General features: G+C 38.4%; 2 protein-coding genes across 2 annotated transcripts; one reads left to right on the forward strand and one right to left on the reverse strand.

Annotated features, from left to right (window-relative positions):
- Positions 1-1,429: 1,429 nt before the first annotated feature.
- LOC140551583 (interferon-induced very large GTPase 1-like) lies at positions 1,430-8,443 on the reverse strand. The gene is made up of 2 exons (XM_072675063.1): positions 8,369-8,443; positions 1,430-6,530 (listed from the first exon to the last, which is right to left on the reverse strand). The coding sequence occupies exons 1-2, from the start codon at positions 8,408-8,410 to the stop codon at positions 1,686-1,688; spliced, it is 4,887 nt and encodes a 1,628-aa protein (XP_072531164.1). The 5' UTR covers positions 8,411-8,443; the 3' UTR covers positions 1,430-1,685.
- Positions 8,444-20,091: 11,648 nt separating this feature from the next.
- LOC140551595 (GTPase IMAP family member 4-like) lies at positions 20,092-24,306 on the forward strand. Its single transcript, XM_072675079.1, has 4 exons — positions 20,092-20,222; positions 21,645-21,706; positions 22,565-22,622; positions 22,791-24,306. The coding sequence occupies exon 4, from the start codon at positions 22,805-22,807 to the stop codon at positions 23,687-23,689; it is 885 nt and encodes a 294-aa protein (XP_072531180.1). The 5' UTR covers positions 20,092-20,222; positions 21,645-21,706; positions 22,565-22,622; positions 22,791-22,804; the 3' UTR covers positions 23,690-24,306.
- Positions 24,307-26,993: the final 2,687 nt, after the last annotated feature.

The following is a 26,993-nucleotide window of genomic DNA, read 5'->3' on the forward strand; positions in this document are numbered from 1 at the left end:
CTTTAGCTAGTTAGCTACATACATTAGCATTAGCCGCCTGCTGCTCTGCAGAGCGCGCGGGTTTCCCTCGAGGCCATTTTCCCGCCTATTCTCCTCGCGCTACCCAGCTCTTTATAAAGCTAGCGCTAACTGTGGATTAATAAAGCCAGAGATTAAATTATATTACATTATAAAAGGGGGAAATATCCCTGAATTCCTCTTAGACACAAGCGGAATGATCCCCATCTCCTCACACTGTTCCAGGAAAGCTCCAGGAGTTTTAGTTTGGGCTGAAATACTGTGTGAAATGATAGCGAGCAGCACTGGATATACTGAGCCCTGTGTGAGGACTTTATTACATTATGTATTTAATGAAGGCATTAAGGGTATTTTATGTATGGGGGGTATTTATTTTGGGGAACTACAACGGCGAATTCCAAGATGGCGGCCCAGGAAAAACTACAACTCCCAGAGGCGGACGCGTCCCTCTCTTCTCTCTCTCCTTCCACCTGGGGTGTAAAGTGTGTTTGATAAACCCTTTTCCCCCTATTTTTAAGTGGCAACCTTAAAAAAGAGAGGGCTATAAAAGAAAAGCAGGATTCACTGTTTTCTTTATTTCATTGTCAATAAATTATATTACAGTTGGTCCAGTTAAATTGATGTTTACTTTTCCCATTAATGTTGTAATGAACAGAGGTCTTTTCATTCAAAAACACATCTGCACACAAATACATACATTTTTATTTCCTGATACAGTTCAGAGACCTCTTTATAACCGTAACTTTGGAAGGTCATACATTCCTCTAAGAACTACAATGAAAATTCACACAAGAGCTTTAGTTCTCATTTTATTTTTTATTTTTAGAATTTTAAATATGTTAGTTAATGTTAGTTAGGACTATGTCATAATTACAACTTAATATAACAACATCTCATTATAACAACATGCTGAAGCTTTTGTTTTGTTTGGCAGCAGTATTCCTCAACTGTTGTTTTTTATGTAATTTTGAGATTTTATGGCCTGAACTGAAGGCCTAGCTCTAATGATAACAGTTCATTACTGATGTTTCACCTGTAGGTGGTGCGGGTTCTGGATATATCTGAGAGTGAAGCCTTCTGCTCTTATAGGGTACTGCCTTTCGGCTTAGAATTAAATTCAGTCTCTATTCAAAAGGCAGTTCAATCGTCTCTTTGTATACATTCACACAAGATGCCAGTTTATAAAGAATGAAACATTTATTAATGAAACGTAATGATGAGAAAGATCTGAATGTAACGTTCCTGCTTAAGTTCAATTGGATGGCCGAAACTTCAAGAAATCGAACAAAATCTCTATGGAGCTAACATGGTAACTAAACAAGACGAACAAAAGAAAAACAGACAAACAAAAATAAAATAAAACAGAATACTTATTTCTTATAAATATAGTTATACTTATTTCTTTAAAGTTTGGAGGCTTAATGTTTTTTTCTCAGCTGAGGTTTCTTCTCTTCTTCTGGAGCTCTGTTCTTAAGCCAACTCAAACTCTAACTTGGGCCATGACCGTTCTGTTACTCTGTTCCTTTTCTTTTCCTTATTCTTTCTCCTTTCTTTTTTTCCCTTTCTGCTATTCTCTGTGTAGTTCAAATACTGCTGGATTTGATTTTTTCTCGTGAGATCCAAAAGAATTTGTGTAGAAACAAACATTATGTAATTGTATGTATGTATTATGTATGTGTAATTTCTGTAGTTATTCTTAAACTTTTAACTGCATCATTCTGAGAAAATGTTTTCCATTCAGATGGAATTGTCCCATCACCACTGAATGTTTTCTTGTGGTGATTTTCAAGGTTCTCTTGGAATTCACAAATAAACCATTTCCAATATGGCAGCTCAGAAAAGTCAGCCGAGATGCTCCATTTAGCAAACTCTCCTCCTGCGGTCCAGTACTGTTTGAAAGGGTAGGGATCATTGCAATTTTGGGTGTAAAATCTCAGGTCATTTCTTGCTACATTTGTTGTGCAAAAGTTTATAGAAAATTCTGTTGTATCTATAAAATGGCTTCCAGCCATTCCACATGAGCGATGAAATTCAGCCCTGTGTTTTTCAGGGTGGTTCTCCTGACTGTTGGTACAGACAGCTCCACAGAAGGGACACTTCTTCCAGCAGCACCTGCAGAAGTGTTTGATCAGGATCTCCTCAGGCTTTTCTCTGAACATCTCCACTCGCAGGTCTGAAAGCTTACAGAGGCTTCCTTTCAACTCCTCAACAACAGCTAAAAGCTCTTTTTTAATAACATCTACAAGAACATCACAATCAGTAACATCCTCAGTGTCATCACCACTCAGGTGAACTCTAGTATCTCCCAACTCGTCTACAAGACTGTTGGAGAAAATGTCCAGCCACATGTTCACATCTCTACTGATGCCTTCATCTTTTTTCTTGACTTCATCTCTGGCCATTTCTGCTGCACTCATGACAATTCGATGTATATATTCAATGTGTTCTCTAATTGCAGAAACTGCCTGAGGGTTTTCTGCTGTCATGAACCGTCTAACTCTGTCTCTGATGAAATTTTCAAAGTGATACTTTGGGTAGTACATGTATGTTAGGAAGCGATTAAACTTCTCCTCCTTATCCCCCTCCTGCTCTGCCAGAGACTTCAGAATGTGCTTTTCCAGATCACCTCTGTTTCCATTAAATGGAGGTTTTCCTCTCAGTTGTCCACAGATGAATTTAGCGATCATGTTGTACACACTCTGCAGCATCGTCCCCTTCAGTTTACCACAGATTTGGTCTCCAAGCACTGCTGCTGATGTTGCTCCTTTCCAGTAATTATCAAAGAATTTTAAGTACTCAGACCTTTTCTTCTCAAAGTATAGAAGTGGATCATTTGCTTCTTTGTATTTCCTGTGAAGTTCTACAAAGTGTGTCTCTGCCTGTTCACACACATAAAGAGAGAGATCTACATAGAACTCTTTCTTGAACTCAAAGAAGTCACTTATTGGTTTGAACTCCTGCACTAGTTTTCTGACATCACGTACAATCTGCTGGATGTAGCCTGAGCTGTATCCCAGCACTGAGACTGGAAATGAATTCACTTTTTCTGTTGTTTGTTGAGCAACTTCAGAAATCAGCTCTCGTATTGATATCTGATCTTCTGGTCTAAGAGACTTTTCCATACAAGGTAACATTTCCAGGACAGGATGTTCACTAAAAGGTATCTTTTCCAAAACAGGAACAATCCTGTTCTTTTTCACAGAGACATATATCTGGTAATCACCAGCAGTGCAAATCCCTCTGTACTCAGCACTTTCCTTTTGACCAACAACAAGACCATCTTCATAAAGCTCTCCCAGAATCTGAATAACATCTTCTAAGATGTTTGCCTCTCTGATTTCTGGAACATCTTTAGTTAATTCAGAGACCCACTTTCCCCACACTGAATCAAATTCTGCTTTTGGATTTCTGCTTTTACTCCCATCTTCTTTAAGCTTCAGAGCAAGTTCTTTACTCTTTTCAAAAAGGGTCTTTTTATAGTTCATCAGCTGCTCATCCAAGTTTTTTCTAATGTTTTTCTGTTTGATGTTGTCGTCCAGTTTTCTTTTGGCCTCGTCTACAATGTTATTGTGGAGGTGTTGTAATAGTGTCTGAAATCTGCTTTTCCACTGAATCAGTGTTTCTTTCTCACTGTCTTCTTCAAAATACACTTTAAATGCTGTTTGGACGTCCTGCAGAGTCGCTGACATTTCCTTTACAAGCTCTCGTCTTTCAACTGTCTCCACTGTTCCACTGGCTATTCTGTTCAGCATCTTGTCTTCAATACTCAGCATGGCACTCCTGAGACTCCAGGTCCATTTCTCATACTCCTCCTCCAGTTTCCTGTACACTGAGATCTCCAGTGTGTTCCTGAAACTGAACACAAAGTTTTCATTCAGCAGAGCCTCCCAGAGGTCTTTCACTCGCTGCTGAAACTGTGATAATTTCATGCAGTTTGTTTTTGATGCACGAGACACAATGTCTCTCCTCAGCTCCCGAACATTTTCACTGTAGGATGGGTTTGGTGGAGCCATGGGTGGACTGCCCTCCCAGAGCTGTGAAAAGTACTTTACATCCTTCTTTATATCAAAAGCAATGACATCACTGAAACATTCTGCATCATAGACTTCGTCTTTAGCAGCTAACTTGGTCATTTCATCCAGTTTCTCCTGCAGTCGTCTTTTTCCCTCCATCATTTTCTCTCCAGCTGCAACATCAGTAACATTCTGATGAACAAACATACAGCTGGGGTTCAGTCTGACCTTCTTCATCCTCATGAAGGCCTGAACAACAATCTGAAGGATGTCCTGCATCTCTGATGGGTTCTCTCCAAAGATGTTGATCAAGGTCATGTTTCCAAGACCTACAACAAATGTAGCCAGTTCGTTATCATGATGTATGGTGTCTTTTCCAGCCAGCTCTAAAGCTTGGAGACCTTCAGTATCAAAAACCAGAATGTAGTCAAACTTCAGCTCTTCCTTCATCTCCTCAGACACTTTGACCAGCTGCATGAAAGCTCCTCTGGTGCACCGTCCAGCACTGACTGCAAACTGGAGTCCGAACATGGCGTTGAGCATGGTGGATTTCCCAGAGCTCTGAATTCCCAGAACTGACAACACAAAGACTCTCTGGTCTCCCAGTTTCCTGATGACCTTATCTAGAACTGCTGAAACCCAGATCAGAGGAACATGAGCAGCATCGCCATCCATCAGCTCCATTGGGTGACCAGATGTCATGAGTTCAGCAGCAAGCTGAGGTAGGAAAGAAAGGGCTCCATCCTTGTTCCTTTCCATTCCTCTTCTCTCAGAGACTGAGGCTTCATAAATCTGACCCATCTCTCTCAGCATGTGCTCCAGACCAAAGGTGGCAGCATTAAGCTTCTTGGAGATCTTTTCTAGGTTTGATTGTTCAGCTTTCAGTGTAACTGATTTGTCATGTTCCTGAGGGTAGCTCTTTATGAGATTAAGGTTTATTAGTTCACTGTTGTTTTTCTTTAGGTTATCATGTTTTCTTTTCAAAGCCAGCACTTCTGACCATTTTTGGTCATATTCTTTTAGGATGTCAGAGAGTTTGTCTGAAGTGAAGTCATCCACTAGGATTGCCGTCCACTTGAGGAAGTACATTTTCTGACTGTCTGACAGTATCTTTAAACTTCCAACAAATGACACCATGAGGTCACTGAAACCATGTTTCTGCTGTTCATTTCTTATTTCCCTTAACTGATTTTCTGTTTTGATTTTCTCTTTTTCTATGTTGTCACTTTTAAGGCGTCGCAGGTATTTGTTTTTTTGGCACCAGTCATGCCACAGTTTCCCCTGGCAGGGCAGATATCGCTCTTTGACTGTGGATGGATCTTTCCTCTCTAGAAATCTCATTATCTCCTGTGCAGCTTCCTTTCCTCTCTGACAGTCTTCATTACTCTCATCCACCTTCATATCTCTGTGTTCTGCTATCTTCTCAAGACTGAAGGTCACAGGCTGTTCTGAAAGACAGTTCTTGATAACTCCTCTAAGAGCAACAGAAACATCACACTGGTTTCTGCCCTTCAGTCCCATTTTGTATTTTCTGTCCCCAATCTCACACATATCATCTTCACCATCATCCTCTTCATCAGACAGAACAACAATAAGAGGTGCTGAGGAGTTCCAGAGATCCTTCACAATTGCCATATTGTCATTATTCTCATCAAGACAAGGTAAAAGTACAACATTCACAGAGGCCGTTTCAGTGAGAATCTTTCTCTGAGTCTCATTGATGCTGGAATCTCCATGTAGATTACAGAACGCTACACAGTCTGAGAAATGATCACTGCTTTTTCCAGACGGGAGGTACCAGGCGATCTCCACCACTCCATCCATCAGTAGACGCTCTCTGCTGCTGTCTGGGCAGTCGCAATGGAAGAACGTCTCATGCTTCTCATTGATCAGCCTGTTCATCAGCTGAGACTTGGATGAGGAAATGGAGCCAATCCTGAAGAATGCCACCATTGGAGTTTGAGCTTTGCACATTGGCAGGGTCTTACTGGTGATGTTACCTGAAGTATCAGTGCTCTTCCAGCTCTTACTGATCTGGCGTAATGTCCACAGAGGAAATTCAATATTCCCAGAGAAAGGATTGGGAACCAACATTGGAACTGCATACTGACACTGAGACAGCTTAGTTACCATAGTCTGTTGAAGGAAAGGATCTGCACAGAGGAACACGGCCATCTGAACGTCCATTGGATGAAAATGGCTCTGCTTTTTTTCTTTACTCTGGGTCTTTTTTTTAAAAAGAGCGTCAAACCCAATTTTTCCAGCTGTTTGCCGAGACTTCTTTATTCTGAGTTCAGATTTGACAGAGAGGTGTCTTGCTTTGTAATCTATTGTTAAAAGCCGCTGCAAGAAGGTGTTAACCAGGTCTGCCTCTTTGTTGGGCTCTTCGCTCTGTGATGATGATGTTATATCAAGAAAGTGAGCTCTGGAAAGTGTGTGCTCATATTTGCTCTGAAGGCCCAGTTTTCTCAAGAAGTCTTCTAGTCTTAAGTCTCCTTCCTAAAAACATGAAAGCAGTGCAAAAGATGAACTACCTTTTATTTTTTCTTGTAAGGAATAATTTATATTTTAATAGGTTTTTTAACCTATGCAGATACCCTAAGTATCACAGCTAGGCTTGTGATGGTACAAAGTTATGTACGGAGAAAAACAACAATGCATAACAATGCTATGTCTCTTTTTATTTCTTCAGACAGTAGTGCAGTTTACAGTTTGTTCCATCTCGTATCATATAGTTCCCCCCGAGATTATGGTAGCTTGTAGTTTATTAATCAGTAAAAAGTATATTAGCATTCAACCCCAAGAACACTATACCAACTGTTATGGATGGTTGTGGTGGCATTGTGAATGTGAATAATGAAGTAGGGGGACTACCTCAGAATCCTTCACCATAACCTCAAACCATCAGCTAAACATTTGAAATGTTAACATAATTAGGTGCCCAACAGGACAGTGACCCCAAACACACAAGAAAAGTGGGGTGAAAGGAAAAAAGCAGGCTAACATGGAACAGCCTTGTCAAAATGCAACCCGCTACAAGTCTTTTAACCATGTATTAGGTGTACTGTATGGATATGTACACTAATCAGTCATAACATTAATACCACCTGACTAATATTGAGTAGGTCCACCTTGTGCTATCACAGCATCTCTGGCCATTCTAGGCTTAGACTCCACATGACCTCTGAATGTGTCCTGTGGTATCTGCCACACTAACACAGCAGATAATCAGTGTTTTTCACTTTATTGCAATTGAAGCAGTAGGCTACTGTGTACTGTGCATTTCCTGGACATCTGGAAATACATCTACTGGTATACCCCTACTTCCCCTGTTTCCAAAAAGGGTGGTACGCTATGTAAAAAAGTTAATAAAACAGTGCAGTCGTGCAAATCCTGGAAATCCCATGTTTAATTTAAATGAAATCTTTGTTCAATCAATGTTCAATGTTGTGTGACTTCCACAACATGTTGGACTCCTCCATTTGTCTTTCTGGGAGCCTTATGTTTAGTGAGACTAAACAATGTCCAATGGTTTTTAGCGTTATGTAATTTTTCCTCAACTTTTTTTAATGTGTTGCTGGCATCAGATGTAAAAAATGTTTGTTTCTATCTTTGATATGTTATCTCTTTTCAATTAAGGTTTATTCATTGCATTCAGTTTTTATTGACACTATACACAGCATCCTGACCTTTTTGAAAACAGGGTTGTATTTATTGGGGCATTATTACACTTAGCTTCTCCTACCAGAATGATTACAAGCTATTTGATACAGCATTGTAAACTGCTGTAGTTGGGTGTGTGTTAGAGTTTCGAACAGCAGTAAAGTGGGCAGCCCGCGTCAGTACTCCTTACTGTGAAAAGTTAAGTAGAAGATGTACTGCAAAAGGCTTAAGGTTAAAGATAAAACATTATTATTATTATTATTATTATTATTATTATTATTATTTTTTTTTTTTTTTTTTTTTTTTTTTTTTTCATTAAGATTTTTCTCATCCCAACCAGCCATTAACATAACTGATGCCCACAAAGCAGGAGAAGACACCTCAACATCCACAATGAAATACCTCAAGAGGGGCAAGCTAAAGGTTTTGCCATGGCCCTCACAGCCCCTGACCTAAACATCATCAAACATCTGTGGATAGACCTCAAAGAACCCAAGAACCTCACAGATCTAGACTATAAATTGACTATAAATTGGCAGCAGCCATAATGACAGTGTATTGACAAAAAACTCTCAAAAAACATATTTTCTCTATATTTATTAATTTACAGTGCTTACGCAGTGGCTTGTTTTTAAATGTAGCATAATTAACAATATTCAAAAAGACAAAGTTACCTGAGATTGGACACATTTCTGCTCTGTGGTGCTGATGTCCATCTTTTCCACTAGGTTTGTCCCTTTGCTGCCCCTCAATACTGAGCTGAGAATGAAAGTCACACACTGCCACGGTGTGATATAATGCTGTGATTGTGGTAACAGTGCTTAGCCACAATAGCAAACTGAACTCCATCAAAATAAAAGTCAATGTGCGTCATATATATGTGTGTGTGTGTGTGTGTGTGTGTACATATATGACCTGATGGGTTTATGGGGGTGAAATGAGTTCTGACTAACTTTATTAAGTAATACATCGTTTTGCATGTAGCTCCTATTTTTCCAGGTCTCTCATGTAATGCAATGTACAAAATATTAGAAATTCAAGTTTTAAACAAAGGAAGCTTGAAAAACACGTTTTAGCAGCAGAGAGTGTTTCAAGTAAAACCTGTGGTCTGAAAGAGAGAGCTACAGTACAGAGTCAACTTTTAGAGAAATAAGGAGGATGAAGACCTTACGTCAACTATCCTGGGTTGCCAGAATACAAATGAAATTGAACATTTCAGCTAGAATTAAATGCTGAGTGTTTGTCTTGAATCAGAGGAAAACATGTTTGGAAGCAGTTTCATTAAGTAGTAATTAAGATATGAACAATCTGTCTTAACTGCAATATAATCATTCAGACTGAAACCACAGCAGCTATTGTTTAGTTTCCCCTCATCAGAAAAGAACAGAATTGTCCTCTACAGTGCAGATACATTTTAATTTTAATGTATAAAATTGAATAGATTTTACTTTTCCACATTTTGCTTTAAAACAAACATTAGCTCCGTCATAACAATGTTGTGTAATATTTTCACAATATTTAAGGTCATTAGAATTAGTTCTTACAGGATTATTATAAATGTATACAATGAAATGGGTACACTGTATATTAATATATATTAATTTCATTGCTACCACAGTGTCAAAGCATTGTTTTAGCAGTTTGTTTAATATTGCAGTCAGTCCTACTGGTCAAGTTATCACCATTAAATAATAATAAATGATGTAATAATCACCATTGTGTCACTGACGGACCAGTTGAACTGCCATAACATGCTATGTCAGCCAAAACCTGTCAATTTTCATAAGTGTTATGTCTTTATGACAACTAATATTTATAGAAGATTTATGTCAGGTGTCATAAAATGTTAGGAAATGTTTACAACATTAATGGTACCCGGTAGTTAAGTGTGCATTTATAATGAGCGGCTAAAAAGTCAAATTTTGTCTTAAACTCTGGTCAACTGCTAGTGGACCTAGTGGAAATCATGAGCCAGAGTTGTCGGTTTTGCAGCTGGGGCCTGCTATCTCCTTACTATGTTAATCGTTTCTCAGTTGCTGATGTTTGATAGCAGCTAATGTAAGCTTCGTACCCTCTTACCTGTCATAACGTGCAGCTCTTTGGTGAGCAGAAGAAATGATCAAACATTCATGTAAACAACGTATGGAACCACATAGGACCATCATGTTCACCAACTCTACATGCCCTTCTTGAAACACGTGACATGAATTCTCATAAGTGAGACGTTTTCTGTCTCATACAGGAAGGATGTGTCTACCCACTGACAAACATCTCTGTTTGCCAACTCTGTTCACTGTTGACTTAAACAGAACTAAGTGTTTACTATAAGTCCCCATGCCACAAGAATGAAGAAGTAGATGAGTGTTAATCACTACAGTAGATGTGGTTAGCATTCATGTACAGTAGGAATGGAGAGATGTTCATTTCACTCTTTTTTCAAAATGTGTTGCATATCTGGTTAAATGTGGTTGTTTTAAATGTTTTTTAATGTATTGTTATTTCAGAGCTGTCTTTCCACTGCAGTGCAGCTCAGTGCAGTGAGTCACAAGTATGAAGTTACTTCAGACTAGGAAAACACAGTAAATCTCAAGGTACTTTAAGCATTAAACAAAACACAACATTGCTTAATCATTTACACCACCTGGACAATGTATGGTGTGGGGGAATATTATTTTATTTTCATTTTTAATTTATTTAAATTATTTATGTATTTATTTTTTAAGTTAATGTTCGGTAACCTGTCTTTGGTCACAAGTTCCAGAAACACCAAGCTGCCCAGGATGAACTAGCATTGACTGAGGCTAATTAATGATCACCTTTTATCTGTTGATCTATGATCCAGCAAACAGCACCATGTGAATCTGCACTGAACAGTTTATCTCTGCTTAGATACCCTGCTTGCAAACAGAGCTGTGTTGTAGTGGGTACACACATCCTTCCTGCATGGGTTACAGAAAATGTTTGACTTGCAAAAACACATCGCATGTTGTACACATCAGTATTAAGGTATTGAATAAAGAGGCAAAATCGTTTATGATTGGAGTTCATAAAAAACAGGGTCTATATTTGAAGTGCTACTGTCACGGCAGATTACATTACTTCAATTAAGGTAATATTTATTGTAATATTTGTACAAGATCTCCAAACAGCTGTTATCAGAAGATCAGAAACGTTCCATAGAAGGCAGGCATGGATTTCCCAAACCATGAAGTGTTTCTGTACAGTTATGTATTTATTCACTCTGATTGCTTAAGTATTAATATGTGATTATTTGTGGATCAATATTTACCTGTTTTTTTAAAACACCATCGTAGACTTGTATTACATCACACTGTACCTACAACATATGTTCCTAAAATGGTCAGAATTAATTTTTACGTGACAGTTTTCCAAACTCTTACAACAAGGGTGGGCAACGTGGGCCGGGATTCAGTACAGTTCGCTTTCCCTGCTCGTACAGAACTACTAAACCCTCCAGGACTGGAGTTGCTCCAGTCTCCTGATTTTTAATGTGATACCATAGTTTCTGTCTCCCAGTGTCTTGAAATTGCTTTTCAGATTGATTAAAGTATTAATTTCCTATTCATATTTAGGGCAGTTTAGTAGAAAGAGTACCTCTGTCTCATCATTTGTATTAATTATTGTTATTGGCATCAACGTTGGCTTTCTCTTTTTGTATTTTCAGTCACAGTATCCCAGTACAGTACTGAATTGTACTGTACACTTTGCTTTAGTGATGTTTATTCAACTCCTACTATAATTGATTTAAATTATTAAATTAGTGCTTATTTATTATTTATGCCTGATGATGTTCATATCTGTTATTCTGAAAAGTGTCTGTTTTCCACTGCACATTTGTAACATGGTAATTACAAAAAGGAGTGTTCTATTGAAAAATCGATCCGTTTTTAATGAGGTTGAGAGGGTGAAGGGAGTAATAATCTCTTGCATCTCCACAGGTCTTCACATTGCTCTCCACAGGAACAGTCCGGCATAGATCATGTGTAAATCAAAGATGCTCAGTACAGGCTGCTGGAGCTGCTCTTCTCCTTCCTTTTAGAACTACAAGCCTTTGTCATCTTCATCATTCTCAGCGGACTTAGTTTACCCATCCAGCTCAACAGCTGGGGTTTAAGCTGCCTGTAGAAGTCTGGAGAGTGAGAGAGAGGGTTATATTTAGCTAAATCTGACGGCTGTGTTGTTTATAAATCTACCACTAGATGAAGTGTTTTTCTGACTGAAGAAGGTGTATGATGAAGAAATGATGGTTTATGAAGCACATCATCAATTTAAACTAGGGATGCAGATAATGTTTTTCCCCCCAGTCTGGTCTGAGTACTCTAATGATACGTGTCCACCTCATGAGGAGCAAAATTCTCAGCTCCCTTCGCCAACATCTCGCCGCTTCTTAGGCTACACTGCAGGACGCGAGGCAGCGTGTCAAACATGATGTCATGAGTTTTAAACAAGCTTTTTCCACTTAAATGTTACTAACACTGTTCAGTGCTGTTTATTTAACCGTTAAAATTCCTTCATTAGAGTTTACAAGGAAGACATTCTAATAATTATATTTATTGTGTGTTCTGTAAATAAATACATATCTAAATATTAGTATTGCAAAACTTACAGAGGGGGATGCCACAGTGATGAGCTTTAAACCTGGGAAATGGGTGATGGGACAGTTGTTTTAGACAGAGCTCACATTCTGATCTCGTCTCTTTTATTGATCACAGCGTCCAGCATCTCAGCCTCCGTCTGCTCCCTAACACACACACACAGCAGTCAGGTAGTCAGGTTCATAGTGAGCAATGTTCTTCTTGGCGTTTACCGGTCTGTGTGATGATGAGCCTGACCTCTGTCTGTTCTCCTCCTGCCTGACGATGATGTCATCACGCTGCCTGATGATGCTCAGAAGCTCAGTGATCATCTGCTGCTCTCTGACCTCATCATCCTGAGTCCATTCTCGCTCTAACACATAAACACAGAGGAGAGAGATAATGAACTGATTAAAGTGATAGTTTGGCCAACAATCAAACTCACACTAAAACAGCGCCCCCCAGTGTTTGTGATGGAGGTGGGTTTCATTATTTTACTGAGATCAGTATTGACTGCAGTCAGTAAATAACTGTAAACCTGTAAGTACTCTCTAATTATGAAATAATGTAGGATTTAAGGATCTGCCCTGACTGGCCCTGGTTTAGATTTAGAAAGAAACAGACCCGGGGATGCTTTCAGCTAACCCTCGATTACAGGCTGCTATTTCCTACCAAGACTCAGAGGATCTTTGTAAAGCTGCTCTATGACAACATTTGTTGTGAAAAGTGCTACAGAAATAAATCTGAATGAAATTATATTATTTCTATTTTTTATTTGTGCTGCCCTTCTCTAATGACTCATGTTTTTGATGTTTGATGAAGTGTAAATAAATAAACTAACCCTCTACAGAAACCTGTTCTGTAATATAAGTAATGTTGTTCTGTGCATTTTAGACCCTTCTATTTATTTACTGAATTTAACAGATTGAACAACAGTAAGACATAACTTCTGGTCAATTCAATAAACAAAATTTTAGCATTATTAAAATGTGTAGAATTTATGAAATCAGTGAAACACCACTGTGGTGCAAAAACCATGTATCTCCATTTTTGCTGTTTTTCACTTTTCTCCATAATGTGAATCTGCTGTTCAGAAGATTGAATCAGAATTGAATCAGTATCAGGATGTAATGATGAATGGACCAATAGAATTGCTCTTTATTCATTACTCTGAATAAAACATTTTATATTGACATCCATTGAAAGCTATGAGGTCTTTTTCCTTCTTCTGTAAAGCTGTTGTTTTGTAGATACAAGGTTTTCCACAACAGCAATAGTATGTAAATTCATCAACTGGAGGCCATTTACACAGACTGTCCAGTAGGTGGCGTCATCGGAAATGAAGGTTTATATAAAGTTAAATATAATACTGATATTGCTACCTGCTTTTTTGAGGAGGCTCCTGATCTCATACTCTACATCTGCCTGCCTCTGCTCCAGCTCCTGCTGTTTTACCCTGTAACACACACACACACCATTCTAAGCTGATCCAGTGTAACACAAGATAAGACACTCCACTGTGCTTCCAGTGTGTGTGTGTGTGTGTGTGTGTGTGTGTGTGTGTGTGTGTGTGTATGTACTCACATATACACCAGTTCAGCATCTCTGCGCACCAGTGTGGGTTTCTCCTGTGTGAGAGTCAACCAGCTCACCATCAGCATCTCCTCCTGCTCCTCTACACACACACACACACACACACACACACACACACAGTTATGTACAGTGCATTGCAAATGCAGGAGTAACGGCCACACTTTCTGAAGCAGCTGTGAGGATCAGGTCCTCAGGCCGGAGAAACTCACACTGTACTGTTTGTGTACAGAAGCCTTTATGTTCACAGCCTTAGTGTAGTTCACTAAGTAGGGAGTGGGGAACCGTTTGAGATTCAGCCAGTCTCTAAGAGCTTGATGTAGAAGTAGACTACAGACATAAACACATCCGGACTGATCTTAATTTGAAGAAACTGGAAACATTGGGGGATGCAGTGTGAGTTTGATGAGTGTATTTAAATAGTGTATATTAAATATTTAAATATTTAATGAGTATATATAGTACTGTTGTGTGTGTGTGTGTGTGTGTACAGTCTGGGGACTGATTCTGACCAGTTGTGCAGTCATGGATCTTTTTGTGCAGATCCTCTCCTCTTCTCTCCAGCTCCAGCAGTCTGATCTCCAGCGCCCCCTGCTGCCTCTGCAACTCCTCTACAGCAGCATAACTGCCCACCTGATCAACACAGCCCTGTTTACTGCACTCACATAAACACACACAGCTTTAGCTTAAACACTAGCAGTATCTGTAGTATCTTAAAAGTATAGGTATTTAATTAAAAGTTTCTAATTCAGTTTTACACTGGAGTTGATTTAACTAAGCCGTGATTATCTGAAGTTCATGTAACGCTACATCTGTTTGGGTGACATTAAGATTAGGATTAGAATTGTCTTAAATTAATTTGTTCCGATAGTGAACTATTCATTTGGACTAACTGGAAATGTGTAAAGTAATTCAGTTATTTCATTATTTTTTTAGTGATCCTGCAGTGCTTCTGCACCGTGCACACTGATTGGTTGGTAAACTGATCAGCTGATTAGCTGCATAAATTGCTTTGTCCTCCTTTGGTCTGCCCCAAAGGACACACTTGGGGTCATCTGTACCGGTGTGTGTGTTAATGTGCTTTCCAGTCCTGTTTCTCAGACATGTAAAATGACCACGCTAAGCACTCCTTTGACTAAAGGGCTCGGTCCACACTTACGGTCTGTTGTGTTGCTTAAATGTACACTAATGAGACACATTTATGCATTTAGGATTCACAGGATCTGATAAAGATCTGATTGATTGATCCATGCTTGTGCTCACCTTTGGATGAGTAGGTAATGACAATGGCGAGGAAGGTGTTTGAGGCAGTAGACAACCCTTGACTGGAAGATGTGGTGGGATGGGGTTGCTGGTGACACAAGGCTTGTGATTGCATGATGCATTTGATAGCTTACTGCTACACTGAGGGGGATCAGTCTCTGCAGAGCTATGTGTCACTGAATCTAAATGAAGGCTAGTATTCTCAGCTAAACCTGATATAGCAGGGTTGCTGCATGCCTGAGCTATATTAGCCACACTGCACTTAAGATGAGCTGGGCTACATGTGGCCTTTCCACTGGAATCCTCTGCTGAACATGAATGCTTTTCATTCAGAGAACAAACTACTCGTGCTGAATTACGTAAGGACTGGGTTAGACTGTGCTGATCTACAGCACAAACAGAAGATAAAGCATGGGTACCTACAACCAGCAATTCACAATTAGGATCTAAACCTTCATCTGGTTCAGAAATGTCAGAATTACCAACATTTAAACCTTCAGGTAATCCTGATACTTGTGTTTCAGTGAGACTCTGACGTCTGCCAAGCCTGAATTCCTCAAAAGCCTTAACTTCTAATTTAGAAAGTTCAGAAGCAACAGCACTGGCACCTCCATCCCACCCAGAAGCTTCTGAACCATGTAGACTAAAGCTGTCTAATGGAGAATCATCAACACCATAAGTGTCTAATCCTGACATTTCTAGAACTTCACCTGCTCTAAAGTCATGTTTAGCAATAACGGTAGCAGAAACAGTATCTGCTAGTTGACTGGAGTTGCACATTGCTTGGCTGGACCCTGTGACAGACATCCTAAATGCCCCATCATCTTCCACACCTTTGTTTTTCACCTCTTCCTCAAAGGGATTGGAGGGTGCGACCCAGCGGTGCAGCCACAACTTGTTTAGGGAAGGGATTAGGGTAGGATGAGACGTTGGGACAGGAGGCGGAGCTGGGGGCAGTTTGGCCCAGGGTCCGGGTTGAATCAGCTCCATCCATGGGTGACCTCTGGACCTACAGGTTTTACTGGACACTAAGGGTGTATGTGTGTTTATATGGGTGTGAGACAGTAGGAGAGAAGGTAATAAAGGTCAGAATAGTCGAAGATGTATTGTAATCCCACTAAAGGATCGGCGACTGTGACATTATTTATTGATGTCATGATAAATTACTTCACAATAAGATCACAATTAGTCCTGTTTAATTAGATTAAGTTTTAATCATATAATAAAATTCACTGTGCTCATCATTTTTGATTGTAGATTTTAAATATATAGCCTTCTACTGATTGGGTTCCTGAACTAACTGCTGAAAACTAACCGCTATCAGAAAGTGGAGCTCTGGACTGCCTTGGTCTCTGGGGTGGAGGATTTTGTCTTTCTCCTGCATCTCCAGCTCCTCTCTCTCCACCCCACTCCGCTGCAGTGTGTGTTTCTCCTACAGGTTCAGGACTCTGTGTGTGATGGAAGCTGTGGGTCATTGAAGGTCTGGAGTGGGTGTTCTGTCTGTGCACACACACACACACACACACACACACACACACACACAGTAAATCTAGATGCATTGAAATCAGCAGCAGCATAAGGGATTGTGGTTGTAGCTGTATCTGAATGGCTAGTAACTGTCTGGTCTGGTCAGACTATCTGGTCTGAGTGAGGTGTAAGGATCCTCGGTGCTGCTCGGAGTGTGTTTTCTGTACTCACCAGTCTGCTGCTCTCCCTGATGTCATCATTAGTGTGTGAGAGAAGCTCTATAAATGCAGTGAGCAGTGTACCCAGCAGCTCACGCTGCTATAATTACACTCAGGGTCTTCATACTGAGGGTCTTAAAGTCATAAACACTGTCTCAAAGTCCAGACAGTCCAGACAGCTCTGACTAAAATCTCCAGCATGTCAGCACTAGTAGTAGCTTTTTAGTAATTCGTGCTGTTCTTGTGTTTTCTCTGTTTTGAACTTTTATCATGTTTAAACATACAGTAGAACAGTGCAGGTCATGTGACTAGGAGTGAGCTTCACTGTAAAAACCAGCCAGAATAACCGGCCTGCTGAGTCCAACTCTGGCAGCTTTCATAAGAACACAACACGATTCAGAAAACATCCTAAACATCAGAATCAGAATCAGAATCTCTTTATTTCACCAAGTATGTTACACATACAAGGAATTTGTCTTGGTGAGAGCAACACGTATGACAAGTAACAAAAAACACAGAACACAGACTTAAACTAAAGGAAAATGACACTAAACAATAAATAGGGTAGGGGATAAATTAAAAAAGTAAGAAGTACTAAAGGTAATAAAGAGCTGAAAAATATATTTACAGAAAAGAACATCTGTACAGTGTGCAAATAGTCAGAGTGCAAATAGGCGGAGTGCAAACATGTGAGTAATTATAAAGTAATAGATCATTTTGGGAGTCGTGCTTCCTCTTAACCTTCCTGAAACCATCTTAAGATTGCTTTTGCTCCAGCCACACTCAGGAGTGCGCTAAACTAGAGAAATGTAGTCCACCAAGAATCAAGGGTTTAAGTGATCCCTGCTTACAACAATAATGCTTTATTGTAATGTTATAACAATAATAACAATAACAACAATGTTGTTCTTAAAATAATCATTTTAAATGTAAATATTGCAGTTTAATACTAAAATTGTGGCACACTGCTGTCTGCCAGAAGAAGATTTATTTTTATTAGGTTTAGAAATTTACAGATCAGTAAAAGCAGTGCTTTACCTGAACTGCACAGCGGTGAACTGCCACTAGATGTCGCTAAAACATCGCCGGTCTTCAAACAGTACAGTTGAAACTAAATCGAAAAAACGCAACGAAGGTCAGATTTAAAAGGTTTATAAGATATAATTTGTTTTATATGTGATATAGCATCTTATTGAAGTCCAATAACACAAAATAGAACATTTAATAAGTACAAATGATATCTCTTCACGTGGTCCCGCGCACGCGCAGAGCTGCACCTGAATCGAAAGTAACCGGGAGCTTTTATACATCGGTGATCAATAACTGTCACAATGGTGAATATTCCCCCAACGTTACGTGGTACATCTCTTCATATGCTCCACGTGTCTGATTCGGAGCTTTGTAAAGGGTTTAGGTTTAGGTTTCCTCTCCTTCTCCTGCTCATAAACAGCGTCCTAAAATCTTTATACTGACATTTTAAAGGATCATTTTGTTGGAGAAATATAAAAATATAGAACAAACTGTCCTTAATTTCGGTCTAAATCCCTGATCTTTCTATTCCGACCACATTTAATCAAACAGCCGGAATCACTGCAGCTGCGAAGAAGGCAAGGGGCCGTCTATAAAGTGCGGACACGGTTTAAAAACGTAGACCCCTTTCAGCCATAGGGAGCATGTTTGTTTTAGTTATGAAGACCTGAAGCCTTCTGAACAACAGAGATGAAAAGAGAGAAAAACCAACGACTAACTTTAACAAATTCATTAATTTTTTTTGGCACATTTAACATTTGAAACATGTATGTAAAATTCCTTGTAAACAGAGACACATCTGATAAACATGACTCAAACTTTAGGTTTGGAAAATATGCTTTAGGTTGCTATAAAAAGTTATTTTTCTTATTAATAAGTCGTGGTGACTTTTATGACGTGCAGAACCCAAATCATGTGCAACTTACAGATGCAGCTCACAAAACACCAGCAATATACTTATATATATTTAATTATTTTAAAACACTACAGTCAAATAAACATTGTAAAGCTTGCAAAACCTATATTTCCCTTTGTGTTTTTTATGTTTTATGTTATTATTGTACTCTTAAAGACCAACAAATAATACTTTAAAGAAAATTCAAAATTAAATGTCTAAGCTTTAGTTAATGTCTAAAGATTAGAGGATCTTTGAACTATTAGTCTGTTTAAACTAGCTGAGGTTTCTCTTGGGTAAATAGTGAAGTAAGCTGCTCTGGAGAAGAGCGTCTGCTAAATGCCATAAATAAAATAAGATAATCCTTTATTAGTCCCACAGTGGGGAAATTCTCATAAATGTACAATTAAAAACTTTGGTTGGGTGGGAGATGAAAAATGTATGACATGTAGAGCTAATAGTCTTGGTGACTCTGTGTGGTTCTGTTAATAGTTCCTACATGGCTTTTCATGGTAATCCCAATTTCAGACACACATCTGCATAATGACATAATAAATAAAGAAGACTTTACATCGGAATGACAGATAGCTGGGCTACATCAATTAAGAATCAGAATCAGAATCTCTTTATTTCACCAAGTATGTCACACATACAAGGAATTTGTCTTGGTGAGAGCAACACGTATGACAAGTAACAAAAAACACAGAACACAGATTATTTACAGTCTTAAACTAAAGGAAAATGACACTAAACAATAAATAGGGTAGGGGATCCATTAAAAAAGTAAAAAGTAATAAAGGTAATAAAGAGCTGAAAATATATTTACAGAAAGGAACATCTGTACAGGTGTGCAAATAGGCAGAGTGCAAAATAGCTGTTCAGTCCGGTTTGGTACAGTTCAGTTTTAAGTTTTGAGGTTTACAGTGGGAGGTGTTCAGGTGTCCAGAAGATATTAGTATGAGCTCCTGATATGCACAGATGCCCCAGACCCTGTGTTGGGCTCACAGGAGTGGTGAGAGAGTCTGTCCCACAGTTAAAATAAACATTTTGAAGAGAGTTGTGTGTGTGTGTGTGTGTGTGTGTGTGTGTGTGTGTGTGTGTGAGTGTGTGTGAGTGTGTGTTCACTGCCACAGGTGGGTTAAATGCGGAGGACACATTTCACTGTACAGTGACAAACACGTGCACCTTTACTGAAGAAATGACAGGAACTGTGGGCATCTTCATAATATTCAGACAGTAGTAGTGGCTTTAGTTCTGGACGCTGCAGATTGAGGTTAACTGGCTGTTGTACAGACTGTAAGCAGCCTGAGGTGGTCGTGCGAACCAACCACGTTCTAACTCACCTCACTTACGATAACTGTTACTTCCTCGCTCCGAAATATGAATTATTAGGCTTATTATAATCGGACCCGATGCTTACATCTGCGATTAAGATCAAGAACCAAACTTTCCAAACTGATTTGCTTGGCAGGTAAGTCTTGACCTGTGTGCACTGCACTGTCCACCACCCCGGACAGTTCCCGGATTCTGGACAGGTATAGGTGTAAGGAGAAATATAGGGCTGCTGAGATTACGTCAGAGATATTGATTTATTTTTTTTCTAAGATGATGTTCAGTGTTATTAAAGGCAGAGAGGGATTCCTTTGTTTATTTAAAGACCTAGACCTGGTGTAAGTTTCCCAAAAACATTGTAACGCTAAATACTTACTAAATACTAATACGTAGTTTTTAAAGACATTCATTAATTAGCGAGCGTTTACCAAAAATCTCAGTAGTTTAAGTACTGTGTGCAGATTAACCCGACACACTCGTTATTCCCACAGTGTTTCTTTAGGTAGATTTTGGCTGCAGTTCAGCACTTAAAACCCAGGTGCCGCTAATTTGTGTGTGTGTGTGTGTGTGTGTGTGTGTGTGTGTGTGTGTGTGTGTGTGTGTAAACAAGTCACAAAAAGTATACATTATAAAACAGACTTATGCTTATGGGACAATAAAATTATGTTTTTTGCCATTTGTTAAATTCAGAACATAAATAGGATCTGTGTTTAAAATGTGTAGAATATGTTTAAGGTTACTTTCTGTAGAGGATGTCTTCACCTTTCACATTCAGAATGTATAAGGAAGAAAAAAAATTTATGTGCCTTTACTTTTACACACACCACATTATATGTTATATATATTGAGCACATATACATTATATGGACAAAGTATTGAGACACCAGCTTATTTACTGTTTTTCTGGAATCCAGGGGATTAAAAGAGCTGACCCTGCTTCTGTTCTGTTGCATATTATTAATAATAATACAATTAAAATGCATTTGTATCTTCTGTGGCATTAATATGAGCTGATTAATGATTAATGGTTATATGTGTGTTTATGAGTATTTTACAACAGCTGGGAACATCCCTCAGCCAGACAGATTCAATATCAGTATAATAATATTGTTATCAACACATGTAATAATGAAGATATAGTGTGTATTTAACTGAGTGGAATTGATGTTTAAGGATTGGCTGGTCGCTCTCTTTTGGGGGAGGAGTCCATTAGACCATTATGAATCACTGCTGGTTTAGTCAGCATGTGTTTATAGAGCACATTTAAAACCAAAGTGCTGTACACAGAAAGAGAAGAGAACATGATAGCCCTGAATGCCTGTTTATGGCCCCATTCATTAATTTCACATTTTAGATAAACAACATAGGATACACATATGTTTCACGACAGTTACAGAATCTTTTCCAGTAGGTGCAGAGAAATAGGTCTTAAATTTAAAACTGGTAAAAAATGGTAAAAATAGGTATTTAATCTTGTTGTAAAAACCAGGAACAGAGGAGGCAGGCCTAATATTCTGTGTTTCTAAATTGGGAGTAACACTGTTATTTCTCCCTGTTTCAGTTGTTGGTGAAGAACATAGAAAACCGACCAAGTGGAAGCAGTTTAAACCAACTGGATAAAGAGTGAGTTCTGAATTCATTTTTGCTTCTCTTTACTCTGTAAGTGTCTGAAAGGGAGACAATTCTGGGAGAAAGACTGAGCCCTGATCGGAAACATCCTAACAATAAGTAGTGTGAGTGCAACACCGTGATATCACAATGTAAAATCGAATTGAATGTGACACAGTTGTGCTGCATTGTGAACATTAAAGTTTGCTCGACTCACTAGTGCTGGGTAATATGACCTTAAGTATCATAATTAAATGCACATTTTCCCTCCATTACGATTAATGATTGATTATATAAGCTGCTTGAGTTGCTTAGTTGGCTCGGTGTTGGTTGTTTTTGTATGTTGTTTTCATGTCACAGACTGGATGGGGCAGAGTCTCAGGACTACACATGCAGTAGTATGTTTTTAAGAGGACAATATAGAAAAAAATTGTAACCAACATGAGCAAGAATACATTGATTAGATTATTAATTTTATAAATAATTTACGCTATACATTGGTGGTGGTAAAATATGACAATATTTAATTTTTTTGTGAAGCAAAGTGTGCTTTTCTGAGCATATTGTTGATATCGTCAGTCTTTGACCAACTGCATGTTTCATTACAGAAAGTGTAATTAGTGCTGCTTAATTGGAGGGCAGCACATTGTAAAGAACAATGAGTTTCAATAGCAGTTCTTAAGAATCTGCCAATACTGATGGATTTTGTCTGTCATCATATTATGTAAATAAATGTAAATAAATTGTGAAAATTTAAATAATATGATTAAATAATGTGATAATATTTTTACCATATTACCCAGCTCTGCTATACATATAATTAATTTGTTTAAAAAGTAAATGCTTTTTTTATTTTCCTCTTTATGGTGTAAGTGTCAGCAGAGGAGGCCATTCCAAAAGGAAGACAGAGTCGATTTTGATCGTCCAAACCGTAAGATCCCATTATCCCTTCTTAATTTTAATGTTCAATTGTTTTTGTGTTTGAAGTAAGTAAGTATGTCTTTTTTGTGAGTGGGGGATTAGAGAAGGACAAACATTTTGCTGTTAAAACATTCAAAGAACATTTAAAACAAAGATTCTCCTCAAATTGTTTCTCCAGTGTCTGTGAGAAGGATGGTGCTGGTGGGGAAGACTGGAGCTGGGAAAAGCTCCTCAGGAAACACCATCCTGGGCAGGAAAGGATTCAGAGCTGCTAAAAGTGGATCATCCATCACTAAAGAGTGCTGGAAGGAGAAGGAATGGGTGGGGGACACTGAAGTGGTCCTGGTTGATACTCCTGATCTCTTTGATACCACGCTTTCAGAGAGAGATTTACAAAGGGAGATCAGTAAGTGCATTAACATGACGGCTCCAGGACCCCACGCCATCATCCTGACCATGCAGCTCGGACCCTTCACCAAAGAAGAGGGTTTAGCTGTAAAGAAGATCAGAGCCATTTTTGGTGAGGAAGCAGACAAATACACCATCATCCTCTTCACACATGGTGACGAACTCCCTGAAACCGTGGAAGAACATCTGAAAACTGCACCCAAACAGCTGAAACAGCTCTTAGATTCTTACGGAGGACGGTACCATGTCTTTGACAACACTAAAATGGATGACCGCACTCAAGTTCTAAGGTTCCTGAATAAAGTAGAAGATATGCTAGTATGTAACGGGGGTGAATTCTATACCAGCAAAATGTTTCAGGATGTGGACCAGATGCTAAAGGCCAGAGAGGAGGAATTAAGGGAGCGGTATGAGCATGAGCTTAAGGAGCATGAGCAGAAACTGACAGAAAGATTCAGAGAAGAAAAAAGAACATTACAGGAGAAAGTTGAACAGCTAGAGGCGTCAAATCAAGACTTAAAGCAGTTAATTAGAATTCAGGAGCAGGAGCTGAGTGAATACAGGCGCTTTTATAATAGAAAGCGCAAGTGTGTTAGACAGGAAGCAGAAGAAACAGCAGTGGATAAAAAACTACCAGTGGAGATTGCTAATCAACTAAAAAAAATGTGATCATGGAGATGCCTACACTGAAATACTGTTAAATTTGGAAATGTTTTAAAGACATCATAATTTATCATAATATACAACATCCTAACAAGTCATCCAGAGTGTTTAGGAAAACCACATCAACCATAATCAAAATTCTTTACCCAGTAGAAGAATCTATCCACAGTTAATGAATATAATTAATCACAGAATCTATATTCATTCTCCAAAGTATCTCAATTCATCAAATAAACATTCTATGCAAGTAGGCTGTTGTGCAGCCTGAACATCAGGAACAACTTTTAGCACTTTTGGCAAAACTCTCATATTAATTAACCAATGAATTAACTCTGGATTAATAAACCGGTTCATCTGGACAGATCTCAGGCCTCATTCATTCAGCAGGTACTGGACCTTTTCCATCCAGTTCCTCTCAGGAATTCAGCTATGACCACGACTCTTGGATAGTGTGCATGTGTATATATGTAAATATTTACATTTACATTTAATGCATTTAGCAGAAGCTCTTTGAATGTTTGTTATTCAGTAAACACCCTTGCTGTTCGTAAAAATTGTTATTTCAGGCCTCATGCTATACGAATTGAGTTCACAATTTAATTAAATAAAATATTGTGATTTGAGATTTTTGTTTGTGGTGTTTCTGGCAGCTTTACTGATATCATTATGTGGCTTTCAAAGTAAAATTTGAAATTAAAATATTCAGGTTACAGAATGCCTACATACAAATGTCTTTTCTACATGCTATGGAAATGTCTCAAAATATATTTTTAGAGCTTGCTGCAGAAGTTGACCTTAGGTCAGTGTCAGAGTTGTCAATGTTTGTAAGTGTGATGCACACATTAGTTTGTTTGTGGTGATATTCCAAGGTACTCATGTCAGCTGTATGACTTAAGGTACTGTAATACAGAAGAGCGACCTCACTGTAAATGTGTACCCTGACTGAGTTAGTGAGTGTAAAGATCAGATAAAGGCCATTTGTATCATTTCTGTACTTTTAAGTAGTTCTCAGTGTTAAAACGTGCATGTTAGACAAAACCTCTATGATGTAACTCCATCACCTCTGGGACATCACCTCTACTCTCCTCACAGTCACACATCCCTCTTCTTATTGCATGGACCGCAGGTGCTGTCTGCACTCGCAAATGCATTTGAGCTGACTGTAGACGATATGAAACTAGAAGCTGCGCTTGCCTGTGGGGGCGCTGATGAGCTGCGTGCTAAAAGTGAAAGTAAAAAAATACAGTCCGACAGTGTGTATTAATAAGCTGTAGGTGTAACAAGTGACACAAAATGGCTTTAAGGCACTCAAACCCTTTGAGCTATTGTTCTTACTTAGGTCAGGTGAAGCGTTAGGACAGGACAGCTGTTAAGGCAGCGTTTGAAGGTGAGAGTCAATAATGAACCCTTAAAGAGTTAACTCTCTGCCTGTCAGTCTTAGGGTCTTTTTCAGAAAGCCTGCGCATGCGCACTGATATTACGCGGACTGTAGACAGAATCTGAGGAGCTGTCTGTTAAAATATGTATTTGGCAAGCATCTCTACTCCTGGCTGAGAACAGCTGGTGTATTTGTCAGTGCTTGCTGCAGAGGTTGACCTTAGGTCAGTGTCAGAGTTGTCAAGCCAGGTATTGCCTGATGCAGACTGTCTGTTAGTAAGTTTATTAAAGCAAGGTGAATTTTCTGTTTGATATTTCATAAACGTTCATGTAGTCAATTAATCTATCTTACTGACTGTTACTGACTGTAGGATGGTTAATGCTGTGAAGCACAGTGCTTTGCTTCCAGGTGTGCGTGCTTCCTGCCTATAATCATAAGTGTGTGTGTGTGTGTGTGTCTGTGCGCATGCATCATGGATGGATTAAATAAGGTGGGTACAATCTGCTGTGTAGCAGCCATATTCAGTTACAGTTTTGCACAATGTTGTCTTTTGCATAATTATTTTTTAATATTTAACACCACTACAGTTTGGTGGTAGTTGTGTGTCCTTGCACTTCTATATAAATGTTAACTCTAGCTCTAAGTCTTTATTGCACATTCATATTTATTCAAATTACAAAACATTATATATATTATATTATATTAATATTTCCTGTGACTTACACTGAAAATGTGAGTCTTAAGACAAAGACATTTATAGTAGTGTCAGTTACACAGTTTTGTTTCCACTCCACACTAAGAGGATATATTTTCTTTGCAGTAAATGTTTACATTGTATTCAGTTTTGGCATTGAGGATTAATTAGGGTTTTGTATAGCAGGGAATATTGTTTTATTTGAAGGTTACATGATATTTTGAAACTCTAGATCAATATATTTATTTTAGAAAACTAGGGTAAATTGCATGAGTTGATAGCTTTGAGGGCTAAACCACTGACTCTTTCCCTCATTTAATCTGACTGCTAATTAAATCCCTAATCTTTGTTTTTCATCATTTCAATACTTCAGATAAATGCTTCATGATTCTGTATCCTGTTGCCTCATTGTTATAAAAGGCAGTCACAGCCAGATGCTGTAATTTTCATGAAATCATAGGTTACTCAAATATGTCTTAATTTGAGATGTAAATGTTAACAGGAGTTTGTTATTTGTATGACTTTTTGCTTGTAGAGACTTCAGAAATAGAATGTTTTTGAGTTATTTGTAATAATTTGATTGACAATGATATTTTTAAGTTCTTTATAATACTTGACAATAGCACACATAAAATGAAAAAAGGGATTGTCCTACATTTTTTATTTATTATTTGAGATTATTTCTCTTTATCAAGAAATGTCAGAAACAGCAAAACAAGGCATTTACAAATGGTGACCGGGGATTTAAAAATGTAATTTATTGATGTTTTGTGAGTAATTGTGTAATTTGGACACTTTTGGGACTCAAAACTGTTGATTTTCAGATTTTTTGTTACACTTTCCTCCTGCTTCCAGGTGCAAATCGCGGTGTCATGTAGATTTTGTGGCTGATAAATAGAATTTTCCAGTAAAGTCTACAGGCAAAAAATCACACAAATAACTAACTCCTGTTAATATTTACATCTCAATTTAAGACATATTTGGGTAACCTATGACTTTCTGAAAATTGACTAATTTACAAAAGCACTCTGCTGAATGCTGTCGCTATAAATCATATGATGAATCGAGATGTAACAAAAAAATCTTGAGGAAAAGAAAACAGGAATGATCTAAAACGAAACTAAAATATATATTGGTGGTCATAAAACCCTTAACAAAAGATCAAATTCCATCATTTTTTATCTCTGTCTTTGTGATTGTCTATCACAAACATTTGTAAACAGGACAAAAACAAAATG

This window comes from Salminus brasiliensis, chromosome 3 (assembly GCF_030463535.1).
Source record: "Salminus brasiliensis chromosome 3, fSalBra1.hap2, whole genome shotgun sequence".
Taxonomy (NCBI): Eukaryota; Metazoa; Chordata; class Actinopteri; order Characiformes; family Bryconidae; genus Salminus; species Salminus brasiliensis.